General features: G+C 47.3%; 1 protein-coding gene across 5 annotated transcripts in view; it reads left to right on the forward strand.

Annotated features, from left to right (window-relative positions):
• Nucleotides 1-19,260, forward strand: part of LOC124049018 (splicing factor, suppressor of white-apricot homolog) — a 136,764-nt gene that overhangs the window by 115,109 nt on the left and 2,395 nt on the right. For all 5 annotated transcript variants that reach the window (XM_046370295.1, XM_046370296.1, XM_046370298.1 and 2 more), the window contains exon 17: nucleotides 2,606-2,678. In XM_046370295.1, coding sequence (XP_046226251.1) covers nucleotides 2,606-2,678 — 73 coding nt within the window. The remainder of the gene's footprint in view (nucleotides 1-2,605; nucleotides 2,679-19,260) is intronic.

Here is a 19,260-nt window from a genome sequence, read left to right on the forward strand (position 1 = left end):
GTGTTTAAAAAAAATAAAAAACAGCAAGTGACTGACTAGCACCCATTGTGTCTCTCTCCTCCCTGCTACGGCACCACCACAGAACATCAAAGTGTCTCGCGCTGTGTTCCTGAATCTGAAACATAATTATAGCCTTTTCTGACTGATAAGTTCTGTTACTGAAATCCCTCATTTGTTTAGGGGAAACATTCCCTCAACCCTTGCTCTCTTTACGTGACACATGTATGCATCACATGAACGTGACCTATTCGCACTGGCCTAATACTACTAGACAGCGTTGGTTATGTAATTATTACTCCAAAATATATATTAGCAATCTGAGGTATGTTGTAAATTCCTCCCAGCCTTCAGATGTGAGATAAACAGTCCAGTTAGACTTGATGTGTTTAAAGTCTATGGATGAAAAGGTAAACTTATAATTTCCAAACGTTGTATGCAGCTTTGTGGTCTATTAACTGCAAGGGTTGCATTAAATGGGCTCAATATTTTTTGCTGAAGCATTTGGCAATATTCAATTAATATGCAATAAACATACAGTACCAGTCAAAAGTTTGGACACACCGACTCATTCAAGGGTTTTTCTTTGTTTTTACTATTTTCTACATTGTAGAATAGTAGTGAAGACATCAAAACTGTGAAATAACACAAATGGAATCATGTAGTAACCAAAAAAGTGTTAAACAAATCAAAATATATTTTATATTTCTGATTTTTCAAAGTAGCCACACTTTGTCTTGATGACAGCTTTGCACACTCTTGGCATTCTCTCAACCAGCTTCATAAGGAATGCTTTTCCAACATTCTTGAAGGAGTTCCCACATATTCTGAGCACTTGTTGGCTGCTTTTCCTTCACTCTGTGGTCCGACTCATCCCAAACCATTTCAATTGGGTTGAGGTCAGGTGATTGTGGAGACCAGGTCATCTGATGCAGCACTCCATCACTCTCCCTCTTGGTTAAATAGCCCTTACACAGCCTGGGGGTGTGTTGGGTCATTGTCCTGTTGAAAAACAAATGATAGTTCCGCAAACCAGATGGGATGGCATATCGCTGCAGAATTCTGTGGTAGCCATGCTGGTTAAGTGTGCCTTGAATTCTAAATAAATCACAGACCGTGTCAACAGCAAAGCACCATCACACCACCTCATCCGTGCCTCATGGTGGGAACCACACATGCAGAGATAATCTGTGTACCTACTCTGCTTCTCACAAAAACACAGCAGTTGGATCCAAAAATCTCAAATTTGGACTCATCAGACCAAAGGACAGATTTCCACCAGTCTAATGCCCATTGCTGATGTTTCTTGACCCAAGAGTGTGTCCTTTAGTAGTGGTTTATTCGCAGACATTCGACCATGAAGGCCTGATTCACGCAGTCTTCTCTGAACAGTTGATGTTGAGATGTGTATTTTACTTGAACTCTGTGAAGCATTTATTTGGTCTGAAATCTGAGGTGCAGTTAACTATAGTGAACTTGTCCTCTGCAGCAGAGGTAACTCAGGGTCTTCTTTTCCTGTGTTGTTCCTCATAAGAGCCAGTTTCATCATAGCGCTTGATGGTTTTTGCGACTGCACTTGAAGAAACTTTGAAAGTTCTTTTTCTGGATTGACTGGCCTTCATGTCTTAAAGTAATGATGGCCTGTCGTTTCTCTTTGCTTATTTGAGCTGTTTTTGCCATATTATGGACTTCGCCCTATTTGGTAAAAGACTATCTTCTGTATACCAGCCCTACCTTTTCACAACCACAACTGATTGGCTCAAACGCATTAAGAAGGAAAGAAATTCCACAGATTGACTTTTCACAAGGCACACCTGTTAATTGAAATGCATTCCAGGTGACTACCTCATGAAGCTGGTTGAGAGAATGCCAAGAGTGCTTTTTTTAAAAAATGTTTAACTTTTTTGCTTCCTATACGATTCCATATGTGTTATTTCAGAATGTTGATCACTTCACTATTGTTCTACAATGTAAAAAAAGAATGGAAAAACCCTGGAATGAGTTGGTGTCCAAACTTTTGGCTGGTACGGTATATATTTGCTACTGCTCGACCAAACAAATCTTGGTCGACCAACAGCCTATCAACCAGTTGAATAAATGGGGTCAGCCCTAGGTCCATTATCTTGTCTACATACTTTTTATATGATTTTATTCATTTACATTAACACTGAAAACGTTTTACATAAAACATAGAAAAACACAAATGCAAGTGAAATGCTCTCACTGCGGAGCCCTGACCACCTGCCAACATGGCTGGTGAAATAGACATCTTATTCACCATTGCCAATCTCTACCCACAGGTGACAGGTGTTAATATGAGGCCCTGTCTCCATCCCTCCCAGCCACTGGAACTCCCTCTCACTTTATCATCGCTCTCTTTTCTCTCTATCTCCCTAATCTTTCTCCCTCTCTCTTTTATCCATTCTAACTCTTTTTCTCTTCCCCTCTCTCTCCCCCCACCCCATCTCTCCCTTTGTCTGTCTCCCCCCTCTCTCCCTCCGTCTGTCTCCCGCCTCTCTCCCTGTCTGTCTCTTCCCCCCCCTCCCTCCCGTCTGTCTTTCTGTCTGTCTACCCGTGTCTCTCTCTCGCTCTGTCCCTCTCTCTTTAGGGACGGCTCGCAGGAGAAAGATAACCAAGTTCCCTCAGCCAATGTCTCCTCCATGCAGTCCAAAATCACTCAGGTACCTCTTCTTCGCTGTCTCACTGTACAGTGCCTTCGGAAAGTATTCAGACCCCTTGACTTTTTCCACATTTTGTTATGTTACAGCCTTAATCTAAAAATGTATTTTTTTTAAATGTAATCCTCAGCAATCTACACATAATACCCCATAATGACAAAGCTAAAACAGGTTTGTAGAAACATTAGCAAATGTATTAAAAATATAACAAAGAAATAGCTTATTTACTTAAGTATTGATTGGACATGATTTGGAAAGGCACACACCTGTCTATATAAGGCCCCACAGTTGACAGTGCATGTCAGAGCAAAACCCAAGCCATGAGGCCATGATTGTCTGTAGAGCTCCGAGACAGGATTGTGTCGAGGCACAGATCTGGGGAAGGGTATCAAAAAATGTCTGCAGCATTGAAGGTCCCCAAGATCACAATGGCCTCCATCATAAATGGAAGAAGTTTGGAACCTCCAAGACTGACTGGCTGCACGGCCAAACTGAGCAATCGCGGGAGAAGGGCCTTGGGGCAGGGAGATGACCAAGAACCCGATGGTTACTCTGACAGAGCTCCAGAGTTCCTCTGGAATTTGAACATCTTGACCATGTTCTGGGAGAACCTTCCAGAAGGAAAACCATCTCTGCATCAGTCCACCAATCAGGCCTTTATGGTAGAGGTGCCAGACGGACGCTGCTCCTCAGTAAAAGGCCCATGACAGCCAGCTTGGAGTTTTCCAAAAGGCACCTAAAGACTCCCAGACAATCAGAAAGATTCTCTGGTCTGATGAAACCAGGATTGAACTCTTTGGCCTGAATATCAAGTGTGTCACGTCTGGAGGAACCCTGGCACCATCCCTACAGTGAAGTATGGTGGTGCCAGCATCATGCTCTGGGGATGTTTGTCAGTGGCAGGGACTAGGTAACTAGTCAGGATTGAGGCAAAGATGAACGGGGCAAAGTACAGCGAGATCCTTGATGAAGGTTCACCTTCCAACAGGACAATGACCCTAAGCACACAGCCAAGACAAATCTCAATGTCATTGAGTGGCCCACCTAAAGCCCAGACTTGAACCCGATCGAACATCACTGAAGAGACCTAGAAATAGCTGTGTGGCAATGCTCTCCATCCAATCTGACAGAACTTGAGATGATCTTCAGAGAAGAATGGGAGAAACTCCCCAAATACAGGTGTGCCAAGCTTGTAATGTCATACCCAAGAAGACTCGATGCTGTCAAAGGTGCTTCAGCAAAGTAAAGGGTCTGAATACTTATGTTAATGTGATATTTCAGGGGGGGGTTTCTTTGTCATTATGGGGAATTGTGTATAGATTGATGAAGGGAAAAACTATTTAATCAGTTTTAGAATAAGGCTGTAACCTAACAAAATGTGGAAAGAGTTAAGGGGTCTGAATACTTTCCGAATGCACTGTATATATATTAACATGGGCCCATATTCACAAAGCATGACAGAGTATGAGTTCTGATCTAGGATGAGGACTCCCCTGTCCATATAATCTTATATGCTACCTGTCCCAGACCTGCTGTTTTCAACTCTCGAGACAGCAGGAGCGGTAGAGATACTCTTAATGATCGGCTATGAAAAGCCAACTGACATTTTCTCCTGAGGTGCTGACTTGCTGCACCCTCGACAACTACTGTGATCATTATTTGACCATGCTGGTCATTTACATTTGAACATCTTGACCATGTTCTGTTATAATCTCCACCCGGCACAGCCAGAAAAGGACTGGCCACCCCTCATAGCCTGGTTCCTCTCTAGGTTTCTTCCTAGGTTTTGTCCTTTCTAGGGTGTTTTTCCTAGCCACCGTGCTTCTACACCTGCATTGCTTGCTGTTTGGGGTTTTAGGCTGGGTTTCTGTACAGCACTTTGAGATATCAGCTGATGTAAGAAGGGCTATATAAATACATTTGATTTGATATTCATTAGGATCTTAAAGGTAGAACTGATCCTAGATCAGCATTCCTATTCTGAGACGCTTTGTGAATGCAGGCCCAGATGTCCTAGCATGTATTCCATCCAAAGCACATTACAGTAGGGTGTTGTACGGGTACTCCATATCTCTCATTTGACATGTGCACAAAGCACAGCAGTTCAGAATCAGCTCATTGTTAGCTGGGATGTACACAGGGACTGTGGTTCCAAGGATAGTCGGCCCTTGTGGCAGCAGCATTCTACAGAACACACAGCTCAGAGATTTCAGTACACTGATCCCAGCACAGATTACATCACTTCTATCTTCGATCTCTGTGGGCTCAGAGCAGCTGATCTCTGAACTCAGGTCAGATTTTACATTTAACATTCCTCCTCTGTGTTCAGTAATGTGCACATAGGTGTTTTATTTGTTGTGTTTATCTCCCTGTCCTGGTGTTTCTGGCTCTCTCATCTCTCTCGTGACTTTGTGCGCAGCAGCAGCTGACAGCTGAGGAGAGCTAGTTTACATTACAGAGGCTTTCATCTCCAGAAGAGAGAAAAAGAGGATCAACTCTTCCCCCGAAAGTCCTGATTTTAACATATTACGCAATCACCCCCCCGGTTCCGGTTGGAGCGAGTGGTCGCATCTGCACGTCGCTCCAACGGGTAGTATAACTTTTTCATTATATTTCATTATATCACAACGGTTTGATTTGTCTTATCTTAGCAATTTCTTCTCAGCTAGCTACATAGCCGTCTTTGTATCAAAAGATAATTGCGTAATTATCGTATTTCGCCGTCCTAACGTAGTCTTCACTAGTCTTCACTAGCCAGCTAGCTAACGTCCACTGATTAGCTGCACTGGAGAAACTGTTACACTCAACTGAACGACTTGATTAGTTTAGTGTCAGCTAGCTACATAGCTGTCTTTGCTGTCTTCGTATCATCGTATCATCGTATCCAAGATAATTGTGTTGTTTAGGTTTAGAGTGTGTAGTCTTAGAGTGATTATCTTAATTTACCGAGGTTAGCTAGCCAGCTATTTGTCGTCCTTAACGTAGGTGACTCTGCTAGCTAGCCAACAGCTAGCCAACGCTAGCCAACGTCTTCTGTATAGAACTCAACTACCCGGTCGCATTCACAGGTTGTATCACATTTTCACTTCATTTTCATTACAGTACAACGGTTTGATTTGTTTGATCGTAGCTAGCTACTTAGCTAGCTACATAGCCGTCTTTGTATCAAAGATAATTGTGTAGTCTAGAGCGATTTTCTAGGTTCGCTAGCCATCTATTGTCGTTCTTTTAACGCAACGTAACGTAAACAACACTGCTAGCTAGCCTGCTAGCCCCCGAATAGCAACACTGCAGAAACTATTACACTCAACGGAACGACTTGATTAGTGTAGTGTCAACAACGCACCCACTGCCAGCTGGCCTACTTCAGCAGTACTGTATCATTCAATCATTTTGGTCAATAAGATTCTTGCTACGTAGCTTAACTTTCTGAACATTCGAGACGTGTAGTCCACTTGTCATTCCAATCTCCTTTGCATTAGCGTAGCCTCTTCTGTAGCCTGTCAACTATGTGTCGGTTTATCCCTGTTCTCTCCTCTCTGCACAGACCATACAAACGCTCCTCACCGCGTGGCCGCGGCCACCCTACTCTGGTGGTCCCAGCGCGCACGACCCACGTGGAGTTCCAGGTCTCCGGTAGCCTCTGGAACTGCCAATCTGCGGTCAACAAGGCAGAGTTCATCTCAGCCCATGCCTCCCTCCAGTCCCTCGACTTCTTGGCCCTGACGGAAACATGGATCACCACAGACAACACTGCTACTCCTACTGCTCTCTCTTCGTCCGCCCACGTGTTCTCGCACACCCCGAGAGCGTCTGGTCAGCGGGGTGGTGGCACCGGGATCCTCATCTCTCCCAAGTGGTCATTCTCTCTTTCTCCCCTTACCCATCTGTCTATCGCCTCCTTTGAATTCCATGCTGTCACAGTCACTAGCCCTTTCAAGCTTAACATCCTTATCATTTATCGCCCTCCAGGTTCCTCGGAGAGTTCATCAATGAGCTTGATGCCTTGATAAGCTCCTTTCCTGAGGACGGCTCACCTCTCACAGTTCTGGGCGACTTTAACCTCCCCACGTCTACCTTTGACTCTTTCCTCTCTGCCTCCTTCTTTCCACTCCTCTCCTCTTTTGACCTCACCCTCTCACCTTCCCCCCTACTCACAAGGCAGGCAATACGCTCGACCTCATCTTTACTAGATGCTGTTCTTCCACTAACCTCATTGCAACTCCCCTCCAAGTCTCCGACCACTGCCTTGTATCCTTTTCCCTCTCGCTCTCATCCAACACCTCCCACACTGCCCCTACTCGGATGGTATCGCGCCGTCCCAACCTTCGCTCTCTCTCCCCCGCTACTCTCTCCTCTTCCATCCTATCATCTCTTCCCTCCGCTCAAACCTTCTCCCACCTATCTCCTGATTCTGCCTCCTCAACCCTCCTCTCCTCCCTCTCTGCATCCCTTGACTCTCTATGTCCCCTATCCTCCAGGCCGGCTCGGTCCTCCCCTCCCGCTCCGTGGCTCGATGACTCATTGCGAGCTCACAGAACAGGGCTCCGGGCAGCCGAGCGGAAATGGAGGAAAACTCGCCTCCCTGCGGACCTGGCATCCTTTCACTCCCTCCTCTCTACATTTTCCTCCTCTGTCTCTGCTGCTAAAGCCACTTTCTACCACGCTAAATTCCAAGCTTCTGCCTCTAACCCTAGGAAGCTCTTTGCCACCTTCTCCTCCCTCCTGAATCCTCCGCCCCTCCCCCCCCCTCCTCCCTCTCTGCAGATGACTTCGTCAACCATTTTGAAAAGAAGGTCGACGACATCCGATCCTCGTTTGCTAAGTCAAACGACACCGCTGGTTCTGCTCACACTGCCCTACCCTATGCTCTGACCTCTTTCTCCCCTCTCTCTCCAGATGAAATCTCGCGTCTTGTGACGGCCGGCCGCCCAACAACCTGCCCGCTTGACCCTATCCCCTCCTCTCTTCTCCAGACCATTTCCGGAGACCTTCTCCCTTACCTCACCTCGCTCATCAACTCATCCCTGACCGTTGGCTACGTCCCTTCCGTCTTCAAGAGAGCGAGAGTTGCACCCCTTCTGAAAAAACCTACACTCGATCCCTCCGATGTCAACAATTACAGACCAGTATCCCTTCTTTCTTTTCTCTCCAAAACTCTTGAACGTGCCGTCCTTGGCCAGCTCTCCCGCTATCTCTCTCTGAATGACCTTCTTGATCCAAATCAGTCAGGTTTCAAGACTAGTCATTCAACTGAGACTGCTCTCCTCTGTATCACGGAGGCGCTCCGCACTGCTAAAGCTAACTCTCTCTCCTCTGCTCTCATCCTTCTAGATCTATCGGCTGCCTTCGATACTGTGAACCATCAGATCCTCCTCTCCACCCTCTCCGAGTTGGGCATCTCCGGCGCGGCCCACGCTTGGATTGCGTCCTACCTGACAGGTCGCTCCTACCAGGTGGCGTGGCGAGAATCTGTCTCCTCACCACGCGCTCTCACCACTGGTGTCCCCCAGGGCTCTGTTCTTGGCCCTCTCCTATTCTCGCTATACACCAAGTCACTTGGCTCTGTCATAACCTCACATGGTCTCTCTTATCATTGCTATGCAGACGACACACAATTAATCTTCTCCTTTCCCCTTCTGATGACCAGGTGGCGAATCGCATCTCTGCATGTCTGGCAGACATATCAGTGTGGATGACGGATCACCACCTCAAGCTGAACCTCGGCAAGACGGAGCTGCTCTTCCTCCCGGGGAAGGACTGCCCGTTCCATGATCTCGCCATCACGGTTGACAACTCCACTGTGTCCTCCTCCCAGAGCGCCAAGAACCTTGGTGTGATCCTGGACAACACCCTGTCGTTCTCAACTAACATCAAGGCGGTGGCCCGTTCCTGTAGGTTCATGCTCTACAACATCCGCAGAGTACGACCCTGCCTCACACAGGAAGCGGCGCAGGTCCTAATCCAGGCACTTGTCATCTCCCGTCTGGATTACTGCAACTCGCTGTTGGCTGGGCTCCCTGCCTGTGCCATTAAACCCTTCAACTCATCCAGAACGCCGCAGCCCGTCTGGTGTTCAACCTTCCCAAGTTCTCTCACGTCACCCCGCTCCTCCGTTCTCTCCACTGGCTTCCAGTTGAAGCTCGCATCCGCTACAAGACCATGGTGCTTGCCTACGGAGCTGTGAGGGGAACGGCACCTCAGTACCTCCAGGCTCTGATCAGGCCCTACACCCAAACAAGGGCACTGCGTTCATCCACCTCTGGCCTGCTCGCCTCCCTACCACTGAGGAAGTACAGCTCCCGCTCAGCCCAGTCAAAACTGTTCGCTGCCCTGGCCCCCCAATGGTGGAACAAACTCCCTCACGACGCCAGGACAGCGGAGTCAATCACCACCTTCCGGAGACACCTGAAACCCCACCTCTTTAAGGAATACCTAGGATAGGTTAAGTAATCCCTCTCACCCCACCCCCCCTAAGTTTTAGATGCACTATTGTTAAGTGACTGTCCCACTGGATGTCATAAGGTGAATGCACCAATTTGTAAGTCGCTCTGGATAAGAGCGTCTGCTAAATGACTTAAATGTAAATGTAAATGTAGTCACTCCTCTGGTAAGCTGTTCGGTTGGAGAGAGAGAGGTTCTCGTCTAGGGTAGGATCACACTGCCTGTTCACCAACAGGGCTATGAGTGAGGAATAGGGAGGTTGTTATATGAGATCTATGAGGGAAGCCATAATGTAAAGTAGACCATTAAAGAGAGAGATTGGAGTTTTAAAACCATACGTTTGAAATAACTTAAAAGCTTAAATCACAGCTGGGGTTGCACACCCAATGCGTTTCAACTTAATGTTAAAAACGCTGCTTCCTCAGGCGGCATCTTTTATCTACCTCACACCTGTTGTAAATTCATATGTAATCTTTCCCCCTCTTTCCCCCTCTCTCTCACTCATCCCCAGGCTCATGATCAACTTTCCTCCTCTCTCTCACTCATCCCCAGGCTCATGATCAACTTTTCTCCTCTCTCTCACTCATCCCCAGGCTCATGATCAACTTTCCTCCTCTCGCTCACTCATCCCCAGGCTCATGATGAACTTTCATCCTCTCTCTCACTCATCCCCAGGCTCATGATGAACTTTCCTCCTCTCTCTCACTCATCGCCAGGCTCATGATGAACTTTCATCCTCTCTCTCACTCATTTACATTACATTTAAGTCATTTAGCAGACGCTCTTATCCAGAGCGACTTACAAATTGGTGCATTCACCTTATGACATCCAGTAGAACAGTCAGTTAACAATAGTGCATCTAAATCTTAAAGGGGGGTGAGAAGGATTACTTATCCTATCCTAGGTATTCCTTAAAGAGGTGGGGTTTCAGGTGTCTCCGGAAGGTGGTGATTGACTCCGCTGTCCTGGCGTCGTGAGGGAGTTTGTTCCACCATTGGGGGGCCAGAGCAGCGAACAGTTTTGACTGGGCTGAGCGGGAACTGTACTTCCTCAGTGGTAGGGAGGCGAGCAGGCCAGAGGTGGATGAACGCAGTGCCCTTGTTTGGGTGTAGGGCCTGATCAGAGCCTGGAGGTACTGAGGTGCCGTTCCCCTCACAGCTCCGTAGGCAAGCACCATGGTCTTGTAGCGGATGCGAGCTTCAACTGGAAGTCAGTGGAGAGAGCGAAGGAGCGGGGTGACGTGAGAGAACTTGGGAAGGTTGAACACCAGACGGGCTGCGGCGTTCTGGATGAGTTGTAGGGGTTTAATGGCACAGGCAGGGAGCCCAGCCAACAGCGAGTTGCAGTAATCCAGACGGGAGATGACAAGTGCCTGGATTAGGACCTGCGCCGCTTCCTGTGTGAGGCAGGGTCGTACTCTGCGGATGTTGTAGAGCATGAACCTACAGGAACGGGCCACCGCCTTGATGTTAGTTGAGAACGACAGGGTGTTGTCCAGGATCACGCCAAGGTTCTTAGCGCTCTGGGAGGAGGACACAATGGAGTTGTCAACCGTGATGGCGAGATCATGGAACGGGCAGTCCTTCCCCGGGAGGAAGAGCAGCTCCGTCTTGCCGAGGTTCAGCTTGAGGTGGTGATCCGTCATCCACACTGATATGTCTGCCAGACATGCAGAGATGCGATTCGCTACCTGGTCATCAGAAGGGGGAAAGGAGAAGATTAATTGTGTGTCGTCTGCATAGCAATGATAGGAGAGACCATGTGAGGTTATGACAGAGCCAAGTGACGTGGTGTATAGCGAGAATAGGAGAGGGCCTAGAACAGAGCCCTGGGGGACACCAGTGGTGAGAGCGCGTGGTGAGGAGACAGATTCTCGCCACGCCACCTGGTAGGAGCGACCTGACAGGTAGGACGCAATCCAAGCGTGGGCCGCGCCGGAGATGCCCAACTCGGAGAGGGTGGAGAGGAGGATCTGATGGTTCACAGTATCGAAGGCAGCCGATAGGTCTAGAAGGATGAGAGCAGAGGAGAGAGAGTTAGCTTTAGCAGTGCGGAGCGCCTCCGTGATACAGAGAAGAGCAGTCTCAGTTGAATGACTAGTCTTGAAACCTGACTGATTTGGATCAAGAAGGTCATTCAGAGAGAGATAGCGGGAGAGCTGGCCAAGGACGGCACGTTCAAGAGTTTTGGAGAGAAAAGAAAGAAGGGATACTGGTCTGTAGTTGTTGACATCGGAGGGATCGAGTGTAGGTTTTTTCAGAAGGGGTGCAACTCTCGCTCTCTTGAAAACGGAAGGGACGTAGCCAGCGGTCAGGGATGAGTTGATGAGCGAGGTGAGGTAAGGGAGAAGGTCTCCGGAAATGGTCTGGAGAAGAGAGGAGGGGATAGGGTCAAGCGGGCAGGTTGTTGGGCGGCCGGCCGTCACAAGACGCGAGATTTCATCTGGAGAGAGAGGGGAGAAAGAGGTCAGAGCACATGGTAGGGCAGTGTGAGCAGAACCAGCGGTGCCGTTTGACTTAGCAAACGAGGATCGGATGTCGTCGACCTTCTTTTCAAAATGGTTGACGAAGTCATCTGCAGAGATGGAGGAGGGGGAGGAGGATTCAGGAGGGAGGAGAAGGTGGCAAAGAGCTTCCTAGGGTTAGAGGCAGATGCTTGGAATTTAGAGTGGTAGAAAATGGCTTTAGCAGCAGAGACAGAGGAGGAAAATGTAGAGAGGAGGGAGTGAAAGGATGCCAGGTCCGCAGGGAGGCGAGTTTTCCTCCATTTCCGCTCGGCTGCCCGGAGCCCTGTTCACTCATCCCCAGACTCATGATGAACTTTCCTCCTCTCTCTCACTCATCCCCAGGCTCATGATGAACTTTCCTCCTCTCTCTCACTCATCCCCAGGCTCATGATGAACTTTCCTTCTCTCTCTCACTCATTCTGCTTATGGAGCGTGTTCATTCATTCTCCCTGCTCTCATAAATGAAAGAAATCAAATCTCGTGCGCCGAATACAACAGTGAAATGCTTACTTACAGGCTCTAACCAATAGTGCAAAAAAGTATTAGGTGAACAATAGGTAGGTAAAGAAATAAAACAGTACAAAGACAGGCTATATACAGTAGCAATTCTATAAAAGTAGTGAGGATACATACAGACACCAGGTAGTCAGGTTGATTGAGGTAGTATGTACATGTAGATACAGTGGGGCAAAAAAGTATTTAGTCAGCCACCAATTGTGCAAGTTCTCCCACTTAAAATGAGGAGAGAGGCCTGTAATTTCCATCATAGGTACACTTCAACTTTGACAGACAAAATGAGAAAAAAAATCCAGAAAATCAAATTGTAGGATTTTTTATTAATTTATTTGCAAATGATGGTGGAAAATAAGTATTTGGTCAATAACAAAAGTTTATCTCAATACTTTGTTATATACCCTGTGTTGGCAATGACAGAGGTCAAACGTTTTCTGTAAGTCTTCACAAGGTTTTCACACACTGTTGCTGGTATTTTGGCCCATTCCTCCTTGCAGATCTCCTCAAGAGCAGTGATGTTTTGGGGCTGTTGCTAGGCATCACAGACTTTCAACTCCCCCCAAAGATTTTCTATGGGGTTGAGATCTGGAGACTGGCTAGGCCACTCCAGGACCTTGAAATGCTTCTTACGAAGCCACTCCTTCGTTGCCCGGGCGGTGTGTTTGGGATCATTGTCATGCTGAAAGACCCAGCCACGTTTCATCTTCAATGCCCTTGCCGATGGAAGGAGGCTCTCTAGCAAACTTCAGACGGGCCTGGACATGTACTGGCTTAAGCAGGGGGACACGTCTGGCACTGCAGGATTTGAGTCCCTGGTGGCGTAGTGTGTTACTGATGGTAGGCTTTGTTACTTTGGTCCCAGCTTTCTGCAGGTCATTTACTAGGTCCCCCCGTGTGGTTCTGGGATTTTTGCTCACCGTTCTTGTGATCATTTTGTCCCCACGGGGTGAGATCTTACGTGGAGCCCCAGATCGAGGGAGATTATCAGTGGTCGTCTTGTATGTCTTCCATTTTCTAATAATTGCTCCCACAGTTGATTTCTTCAAACCAAGCTGCTTTCCTATTGCAGATTCAGTCTTCAGTGTCCTTTGACAGCTCTTTGGTCTTGGCCATAGTGAAGTTTGGAGTGTGACTGTTTGAGGTTGTGGACAGGTGTCTTTTATACTGATAACAAGTTCAAACAGGTGCCATTAATACAGGTAACGAGTGGAGGACAGAGGAGCCTCTTAAAGAAGAAGTTACAGGTCTGTGAGAGCCAGAAATCTTGCTTGTTTGTAGGTGACCAAATACTTATTTTCCACCAAAATTTGCAAATAAATTCATTAAAAATGCTACAATTTGATTTTCTGGGGTTTTTTTCTCATTTTGTCTGTCATAGTTGAAGTGTACCTATGATGAAAATTACAGGCCTCATGTTTTTAAGTGGGAGAACTTTCACAATTGGTGGCTGAGTAAATACTTTTTTGCCCCACTGTATGGTTAAAGTGACTATGCATATATGTTGAACAGAGAGTAGCAGTAGCGTAAAAGAGGGGTTGGCGGGTGGTGGGTGGGACACAATGCAGATAGCCCGGTTAGCCAATGTGCAGGAGCACTGGTTGGTCGGCCCAATTGAGGTAGTATGTACATGAATGTATAGTTAAAGTGAATGTGCATATATGATGAACAGAGAGTAGCAGTAGTGTAAAAGAGGGGTTGGCGGGTGGTGGGAGGCACACAATGCATATAGTCTGGGTAGCCATTTGATTACCTGTTCAGGAGTCTTATGGCTTGGGGGTAAAAACTGTTGAGAAGCTTTGTTTTCCTCTACTTGGCACTCCGGTTCCACTTGCCACATGTTTTGTAAACAACAGGTGTAGACTAACAGTGAAATGCTTACTTACGGGTCCTTCACAACAATGCAGAGAGAAAGAAAATAGAGAAATAATAGAAAAATAATAACACAATAATAAATACACAATGAGTAATGATAACTTGGCTCTATACACTGATACCAGACCCGAGTCGATGTGCCGTGGTACGAGGAGGTAGATATGTACATATAGGTAGGGATAAAGTGACTAGGCCACAGGATAGATGATAAACAGTCGTAGCAGCTTATGTGAATCAAAAGAGTTGGTGCAAAGAGGGTCAGTGCAGTTATTCCGGGTAGCTATTGGTTAACTATTTAGCAGTCTTATGGCTTGGGGAGTGGGGGAGTGTGACAATGCTTACAAATATTTAGGATGAATTTGTTTGGACGTGAGAAGCATTTTCTGTCACGCTCAACTACAGTACATGTCACGCTCCCTCTCCAACTTTACACGTTCTCTCACACACCCTCTCTGAGTCATACTTCTCTGTCTTTGACACTTTCCTGCTTTCTCAATCACACTCACACATATAGTACTTAAAACACCCCCCTCCCCCTCTTTCTCAATCACACTCACACATATAGTACTTAAAACACCCCCTCCCCTCTTTCTCAATCACACTCACACATATAGTACTTAAAACACCCCCTCCCCTCTTTCTCAATCACACTCACACATATAGTACTTAAAACACCCCCTCCCCCTCTTTCTCAATCACACTCACACATATAGTACTTAAAACACCCCCCTCCCCCTCTTTCTCAATCACACTCACACATATAGTACTTAAAATGATGACTTCGTCAACCATTTTGAAAAGAAGGTCGACGACATCCGATCCTCGTTTGCTAAGTCAAACGACACCGCTGGTTCTGCTCACACTGCCCTACCCTGTGCTCTGACCTCTTTCTCCCCTCTCTCTCCAGATGAAATCTCGCGTCTTGTGACGGCCGGCCGCCCAACAACCTGCCCGCTCGACCCTATCCCCTCCTCTCTTCTCCAGACCATTTCCGGAGACCTTCTCCCTTACCTCACCTCGCTCATCAACTTATCCCTGACCGCTGGCTACGTCCCTTCCGTCTTCAAGAGAGCGAGAGTTGCACCCCTTCTGAAAAAACCTACACTCGATACCTCCGATGTCAACAACTACAGACCAGTATCCCTTCTTTCTTTTCTCTCCAAAACTCTTGAACGTGCCGTCCTTGGTCAGCTCTCCCGCTATCTCTCTCAGAATGACCTTCTTGATCCAAATCAGTCAGGTTTCAAGACTAGTCATTCAACTGAGACTGCTCTTCTCTGTATCACGGAGGCGCTCCGCACCGCTAAAGCTAACTCTCTCTCCTCTGCTCTCATCCTTCTAGACCTATCGGCTGCCTTCGATACTGTGAACCATCAGATCCTCCTCTCCACCCTCTCCGAGTTGGGCATCTCCGGCGCGACCCATGCTTGGATTGCGTCCTACCTGACAGGTCGCTCCTACCAGGTGGCGTGGCGAGAATCTGTCTCCTCACCACGCACTCTCACCACTGGTGTCCCCCAGGGCTCTGTTCTAGGCCCTCTCCTATTCTCGCTATACACCAAGTCACTTGGCTCTGTCATAACCTCACATGGTCTCTCCTATCATTGCTATGCAGACGAAACACAATTAATCTTCTCCTTTCCCCCTTCTGATGACCAGGTGGCGAATCGCATCTCTGCATGTCTGGCAGACATATCAGTGTGGATGACGGATCACCACCTCAAGCTGAACTTCGGCAAGACGGAGCTGCTCTTCCTCCCGGGGAAGGACTGCCCGTTCCATGATCTCGCCATCACGGTTGACAACTCCATTGTGTCCTCCTCCCAGAGCGCTAAGAACCTTGGCGTGATCCTGGACAACACCCTGTCGTTCTCAACTAACATCAAGGCGGTGGCCCGTTCCTGTAGGTTCATGCTCTACAACATCCGCAGAGTACGACCCTGCCTTACACAGGAAGTGGCGCAGGTCCTAATCCAGGCACTTGTCATCTCCCGTCTGGATTACTGCAACTCGCTGTTGGCTGGGCTCCCTGCCTGTGCCATTAAACCCCTACAACTCATCCAGAACGCCGCAGCCTGTCTAGTGTTCAACCTTCCCAAGTTCTCTCACGTCACCCCGCTCCTCCTCTCTCTCCACTGGCTTCCAGTTGAAGCTCGCATCCGCTACAAGTCCATGGTGCTTGCCTACGGAGCTGTGAGGGGAACGGCACCTCAGTACCTCCATGCTCTGATCAGGCCCTACACCCAAATAAGGGCACTGCGTTCATCCACCTCTGGCCTGCTCGCCTCCCTACCACTGAGGAAGTACAGTTCCCGCTCAGCCCAGTCAAAACTGTTCGCTGCTCTGGCTCCCCAATGGTGGAACAAACTCCCTCACGACGCCAGGACAGCGGAGTCAATCACCACCTTCCGGAGACACCTGAAACTCCACCTCTTTAAGGAATACCTAGGATAGGATAAAGTAATCCTTCTCACCCCCCCCCCCTTACAATATTTAGATGCACTATTGTAAAGTGGTTGTTCCACTGGATGTCATAAGGTGAATGCACCAATTTGTAAGTCGCTCTGGATAAGAGCGTCTACTAAATGACTTAAATGTAAATGTAAATGTAAAACACCCCCCTCCCCCTCTTTCTCAATCACACTCACACATATAGTACTTAAAACACCCCCTCCCCCTCTTTCTCAATCACACTCACACATATAGTACTTAAAACACCCCCTCCCCTCTTTCTCAATCACACTCACACATATAGTACTTAAAACACCCCCTCCCCCTCTTTCTCAATCACACTCACACATATAGTACTTAAAACACCCCCTCCCCCTCTTTCTCAATCACACTCACACATATAGTACTTAAAACCCCCTCCCCCTCTTTCTCAATCACACTCACACATATAGTACTTAAAACACCCCCTCCCCCTCTTTCTCAATCACACTCACACATATAGTACTTAAAACACCCCCTCCCCCTCTTTCTCAATCACACTCACACATATAGTACTTAAAACACCCCCCCCCTCTTTCTCAATCACACTCACACATATAGTACTTAAAACACCCCCTCCCCTCGTTCTCAATCACATTCACACATATAGTACTTAAAACACCCCCTCCCCCTCTTTCTCAATCACACTCATACATATAGTACTTAAAACACCCCCTCCCCCTCTTTCTCAATCACACTCACACATATAGTACTTAAAACACCCCCTCCCCTCTTTCTCAATCACACTCACACATATAGTACTTAAAACACCCCTCCCCCTCTTTCTCAATCACACTCACACATATAGTACTTAAAAACACCCCCTCCCCTCTTTCTCAATCACACTCACACATATAGTACTTAAAACACCCCCTCCCCCTCTTTCTCAATCACACTCACACATATAGTACTTAAAACACCCCCTCCCCTCTTTCTCAATCACACTCACACATATAGTACTTAAAACACCCCTCCCCCTCTTTCTCAATCACACTCACACATATAGTACTTAAAACACCCCCTTCCCCTCTTTCTCAATCACACTCACACATATAGTACTTAAAACACCCCCTCCCCCTCTTTCTCAATCACACTCACACATATAGTACTTAAAACACCCCCTCCCCCTCTTTCTCAATCACACTCACACATATAGTACTTAAAACACCCCCTCCCCCTCTTTCTCAATCACACTCACACATATAGTACTTAAAACACCCCCTCCCCCTCTTTCTCAATCACACTCACACATATAGTACTTAAAACACCCCCCCCCTCTTTCTCAATCACACTCACACATATAGTACTTAAAACACCCCCTCCCCCTCTTTCTCAATCACACTCACACATATAGTACTTAAAACACCCCCCCCCCTCTTTCTCAATCACACTCACACATATAGTACTTAAAACACCCCCTCCCCCTCTTTCTCAATCACACTCACACATATAGTACTTAAAACACCCCCTCCCCCTCTTTCTCAATCACACTCACACATATAGTACTTAAAACACCCCCTCCCCCTCTTTCTCAATCACACTCACACATATAGTACTTAAAACACCCCCTCCCCCTCTTTCTCAATCACACTCACACATATAGTACTTAAAACACCCCCTCCCCCTCTTTCTCAATCACACTCACACATATAGTACTTAAAACACCCCCTCCCCCTCTTTCTCAATCACACTCACACATATAGTACTTAAAACACCCCCTCTCCCTCTTTCTCAATCACACTCACACATATAGTACTTAAAACACCCCCTCCCCCTCTTTCTCAATCACACTCACACATATAGTACTTAAAACACCCCCTCCCCCTCTTTCTCAATCACACTCACACATATAGTACTTAAAACACCCCCTCCCCTCTTTCTCAATCACACTCACACATATAGTACTTAAAACACCCCCTCCCCCTCTTTCTCAATCACACTCACACATATAGTACTTAAAACACCCCCTCCCCCTCTTTCTCAATCACACTCACACATATAGTACTTAAAACACCCCCTCCCCCTCTTTCTCAATCACACTCACACATATAGTACTTAAAACACCCCCTCCCCCTCTTTCTCAATCACACTCACACATATAGTACTTAAAACACCCCCTCCCCCTCTTTCTCAATCACACTCACACATATAGTACTTAAAACACCCCCTCCCCTCTTTCTCAATCACACTCACACATATAGTACTTAAAACACCCCCTCCCCTCTTTCTCAATCACACTCACACACATATAGTACTTAAAACACCCCCTCCCCCTCTTTCTCAATCACACTCACACATATAGTACTTAAAACACCCCCCCCTCTTTCATCAATTTCTCACCTGAATAAAGCAGCATCTGTGGAGGCTTCAGTACCAGCCTTGTTTAAAGCCCCAGTCTCACATCATCTACTCAGACATTAACTCCATTATCCATACCGCCATCTTGTTATACCTTTTGCCTCAATTTGCTGTGGTGATCCTGCTCCTCCTTCCTGCTGTTTTTACGACCGCGTGGAGGTCACTGTGGTCAGGCAGTACTCTCTTCAAGGACCCTGATCACCACCACTGCTTTCACTCACATTTATCCCTCAGTGTGTGTCTCTGTTGGTCTCTGTGTTTGTGTGTGCATGCGTATTCGCCTTTGTTCTCTGTGCGTGTGTGTGTGCTCTTGCTTGCTCACTCATGACGGAGGAGAAGGAAGAGAACAGCGGGAGAGGAGAAGGAAGAGTAGTGATATGCAATAACTCCCCACGTCAGACC

This window comes from Oncorhynchus gorbuscha, linkage group LG11, assembly GCF_021184085.1.
Source record: "Oncorhynchus gorbuscha isolate QuinsamMale2020 ecotype Even-year linkage group LG11, OgorEven_v1.0, whole genome shotgun sequence".
Lineage (NCBI taxonomy): Eukaryota > Metazoa > Chordata > Actinopteri > Salmoniformes > Salmonidae > Oncorhynchus > Oncorhynchus gorbuscha.